The 5000-nt window shown below is 43.7% G+C and overlaps 1 protein-coding gene across 1 annotated transcript in view; it reads left to right on the forward strand.

Moving 5' to 3' along the window:
- Positions 1-3124, forward strand: part of cngb1a (cyclic nucleotide gated channel subunit beta 1a) — a 33765-nt gene extending 30641 nt beyond the window's left edge. Inside the window, exons 34-35 of the mRNA XM_053331873.1 lie at positions 630-810; positions 2903-3124. Coding sequence (XP_053187848.1) covers positions 630-810; positions 2903-3124 — 403 coding nt within the window. The remainder of the gene's footprint in view (positions 1-629; positions 811-2902) is intronic.
- Positions 3125-5000: the final 1876 nt, after the last annotated feature.

The following is a 5000-nucleotide window of genomic DNA, read 5'->3' on the forward strand; positions in this document are numbered from 1 at the left end:
TTGAACTCTAAATCTCTGAGTCTCCATGAAGGATAATGATTAATTATATTTTAATACATTTACCACCTGGCTGCTTTAATTATAAATGTTATATGAGGGTTAAACTGGTTCAGCAGCTCCTCACAATCACATTAATTAAGATTCATGAATTTCATCCAACACTGGAGCTGAAATAAAGTGGAAACATTTAGTCAGTTAGTCTGGTCTGGTGTGTGTTGGAGGCTCCTCCCGTCTCCTCTCGTCTCCTTCCGTCTCCTTCCACCTCGTCCTCTCCGACCCGTCTGAGTCCTGAGCAGGATTAGACCTGGCTCTAATCTGTCCGAGGTGCAGACGGCCTCAGCAGAACGGGGTCAGATCCTCCTCCTGCTGCTCGCTGTCACGCTCCGTCCTGAGCTCCTCAGTCCCAACATGATGCTGCAGCAGAGCGGCTGGGTCTGCTGGAGCTGCTGCAGGTTTTGGTACGATCGCTGTTTGTGTTGAAGCAGCTTGTAGAGAAATGATCTGAAGGGATTTGTGTTCGGCTGTTTCAGGTATCGGAACAAATCTTGACTCAGCACTGAAAGCAGTTTGTTGAGTGTGTGACTGTCTGTTCACCACTTGGATCTTTTCTTCTTCTTCTTCTTCTTTAGGATGATGGTGACGAAGGACGTGAAGCCGGTGGACAAAGGTAAAGAGGTGGAGGTAATCCCACCCAGACCGGACACTCCTAAAATGTTCAAAGCGGCTCTGAAAGTGACGGAGCAGGCGGGAATAGAAGGAACCTTCGCCAAGCTGAAGAAGACCTACAAACCGGCTGATGGCGATGACGAGGTATGACGCTTTATCAGGCTTCAGATCAGTCGATGCTTCTCCGCTGACGGACAGCAGGTGGCAGTAAAACACAGAGAAGCATCGAGAGAGAAGAGAGAGGAAGAATTTAAACAGTACATTGGTTAGAGACACAAGTTTAATGACTATATATTTACTGAGGTTGTTTAATTCACTCTGGAGTACCGTGAGATCTCGCCAGATCTCGCACAGCACATCTAGAGATCTGTGCGTGATCTCGCGATATCTCAACGATGTTTCCAGTGTTAGCATTAGCCGCAGAGTAAAAGCCATCAGGTAAGTGTTAGTCTAATAAACTCCTGGTGTACTTACAAACTGTCCAATGCATGGATTTATGAGTAAAGAGTGTATTTGTACTACTGTAGAAGTTTGATACCAGTCCAGGCATTATTAGTGGGGTCATTTACCAGATACACTGGTGGTCCCGTTAGCAACTGGTGGTCCCGTTAGCATCTGGTGGTCCCGTTAGCGCCTGTACTAAGACATTCGGTTGATGGTTCTAACTCCACTATTTACCGACCAAATGAAAATGAACAGCTGAGGCGCTGTTTAGACCTCATGGTGATTATGACGCTAGGTCGAAATTACACCGAACCATCGCTTTAAACTGAGCAGAGATGTAGAGCGCCTGGTGGTCCCGTTAAAGCCTGGTGGTCCCGTTAGCGCCTGGTGGTCCCGTTAAAGCCTGGTGGTCCCGTTAGCGCCTGTACTAAGACATTCAGCTGATGGCTCTAACTCCACTAATTTCTGACCAAATGAAAATGAACAGCTGAGGCACTGATTAGACCTCATGGTGATTATGACGCTAGGTCGAACTCACACCGAACCATCGCTTTAACTTCTGTTGATGTGGAAACTTGCAGGTCACAATCAACGAGAACTTTTCATGAGATATCGGTGCTCAATAGATTTAAGGAAGTAACCAAATAAATCGATAGGGCTGGACGATAAGTCAATATTATATCGATATTGTGGTATGAGCCTGGATATCGTCTTGGATTTCAGGTGTCGTGATATCATGATACCGTGATACGGCATCAGTGTTGTTAAAGCTGGGCGATACGGACAAAATCAAGTATCACGATATATTTGACTCAGTGCTGCCCCCTGGTGGATGTATTGGCTAACATCCATGCCAACGTAAAGGACACATGGAAGTATGTGAGCAGTGACGGTAACATCGTTTGAAAAGGACGGAAACATTTTAGTACGTACCTTGAACATAAATGGACTTTAATGCTTCTTGGGTTGAGAGGTACTACTTTGGTATCGTAGTTTTTTAAGGATCTTCAGCTCTAGAGGAGACGATGGTCACCTGAACGCTTTTATCCAAAATCCACATCAGACTCAAATTACAGAACATTATTTTTAAATTTTATGCTCAGAAATGATTTTTTTGTTACGTCAACATATTAATTATAAATGTTTTGCTGCTGCTGGAACAGAAAGTGGAGTTCCTGGTTTCACCTCGACTCTCTGCTGAACTCTTCTATTCATTTGTTCCACTTCCTGTTTTGTCTCATAACGTTTATCTTTGTCTTCTGTTTCTGCTTCAGTGAAGATAAAAATCACTTCACTCAGTCACAAGGTGGGCAACATGTTATATATACAACATGTTTCAAGAGGTCATGTGACCTGACGAACGAGCTACAATCCCATAAACTCAGAAAACACTAAAGACAGAAAGAATGAAGAACCTATGGAAGCCCATTCACGCCAAAAAAAAAGATAAAACTTAGCTTTGATAATAAAAATATCCTCCAAGTAAATCAAAATTATGAAATAAAAAGTCAATTTTGAGATAAAAAGTCAATTATGAGATAAAAAAAGTCAATTATGAGATAAAAAGTTGAAATTATGAAATGAAAAGTCATAATTTCTTGTAATTTTGATTTACTTGGAGGATATTTTTATTATCAAAGTTAAGTTTTATCTTTTTTTGTTTCTGGCGTGAATGGGCTTCCATATAAACTTCTCCTTCTGCCCCTCATGTTGTATTTTAATCACTTCCTCCTTCCTCTCAGGCTCCGCCCCCTTTCTCATATTATTTTAATGCTTCCTCCCTCTCTCTTAGGCTCCGCCCTCTTTCTCCCCGCTCCCTCCTCCCTCTCCGATGCACCGCCGCTCTCCGATCCCGACGCCGGCTCGCCGAGACGACGACGACACCGTGTGCGAGACGGCCGACAGCTCGATGCTCATCAGGATGACGCCTCGCGTGGAAGGGGAGGAGCTTCTGTCCGTGGAGGTGGCGCCTGGAGACAAAGACGGAGAAGAAGAGAAGAAGAAGGAGGGATGATCACTCCTCCTCCTCTTCCTCCTCCTCCTCAACCTGCCTCATCGTCTCCTTCTTCTTCTCCCAGAATGCCTTGCTGCGACTTCCAGGGTTCATCATGCAGGTGGAAACGTGAACAACCCCAGTGCATTCTGGGTATTTGTCCTGCTGCTGTACAAACTCCTCCCCCTGTTTCTTCTTCTTCTTCTTCTCTTCTTCTTCTTCAGGAAACATCAGACTTTCTTTTTTTTTCTTTTTTTTTCAGTGGGAGCTTCTCGTTTGTTTTATTTCTCCTCGTTTCCTTCTCCTCGTTTCCTTCTCCTCGTTTCCTTCTTCACTTACGAGAGTAAGCGAGGAGCGATGACATCACAGCTGGATCGACTTTTAAAAGCTTGTTTTTAAAAGATGAACGAACCTTTTAAAGTAAATATATTGAGGACGGAGAGTAATGGCTGCCGGCGCTACTAGCTTTAATTTATTAATGATCATCAAACAAAACCTGAAACATCGTGTTGACCTGAAAATAAGACGACGAACATCTGAGTCTGTTTCTATCAAACTGCTCAGAGTCGCTCCGTAGAAATGTGATAAGGCCAGACTGATAGTAGATTTTTGGGACTGATATACGGAAGTAAAAATTTTCCGATCAGCTGATAATCTTATTAAAAATACACGGTCACCTATAAAGTTGGAATATTTCTGTTTTCAGACACATTACTATTTTTATTTTCTCAGTAATCACCTCCTTCCTTCCTTCCTTCCTTCCTTTCCTCCTTCCATCCTTTCCTTCCGTCCATCCTTCCATCCTTTCCTTCCGTCCTTCCTTCCTTCCTTCCTTCCTTATTTCCTCCGTCCTTCCTTCCTTCCTTCCTCCCTCCCTCCTACCTTCCTTCCTACCTTCCTTCCTTCCATCCTTTCCTTCCGTCCTTCCTTCCTTCCTTCCTTCTTTCCTTCCTCCATCTCCCTTTCTTCCTTCCTTTTGTCCATCCTTCCTTCCTCCCTTCCTTCATTCCTTATTTCCTCCGTCCTTCCTTGATTGGAAACTCTTCACAGGTTCAAACACCTGAGAGAAAGCTGCTATGATGCGTTTACTGTCAGAACTAAAAGTAGGACGTTTGAGTGTTTTTCCTACTTTGGCTCCAAATCTGTTTAAAGTGAGTCAGAGTTTTATATTTATGAGTCAAACAGCTGATAGAAAACAGGAAGTCGTCTTATATTCAGGCCAGTAGACGGTAATAATCTTTAACCCTCCTGTTGTCCTCGAGTCAAGGAAAGGAAGGGAGGGAGGGAGAGAGAAGGAAGGAAAGGAGGGAGGAAAGAAGGAAGGAGGGAAAGAAGAAGGAAGAAGGAAGGAAGGAGGGAGGGAGGGAGGGAGGGAAGATGGAAGGAAAGGAGGGAGGAAGGAAGGAAGGGGGAAGGAAAGAAGGAAGGAAGGAAGAAAGAAGGAAGGAAGGGGGAAGGAAAGAAGGAAGGAGGGAGGAAGGAAAGGAGGGAGGAAAGGAGGGAGGAAAGGAGAGAAGAAGGTAAGGAAGGAAAGGTAAAAACAGACGACAGGAGGGTTAAAGTAACAGCATTAAAACACCTGAGAGAAAGCTGCTACGGTGCATTTACTGTCAGACCTAAAAGTAGGACGTTTGAGCTTCTTTCCCAAATCTTCCTCCTGTGTGTTTAAAGTTTTATATTTATGAGTTTTACATCACAAACTCAGCGAGGACCGAATCATCTGTCAAACAGCTGATAGAAAACAGGAAGTCGTCTCATATTCAGGCCAGTAAACGGTTATAATCTCTAAATATAAATGCATTAAAGTGTTTGTTCAGATCAAACCTCAGGTAATAAGTTTACTTTGCTGCAGACGCTGACTGACCTCCAGCCAGCAGTGTGTTTTTTAATGTCTGTA

The sequence above is a fragment of the Scomber japonicus genome, chromosome 1, assembly GCF_027409825.1.
Source record: "Scomber japonicus isolate fScoJap1 chromosome 1, fScoJap1.pri, whole genome shotgun sequence".
Classification (NCBI taxonomy): Eukaryota; Metazoa; Chordata; class Actinopteri; order Scombriformes; family Scombridae; genus Scomber; species Scomber japonicus.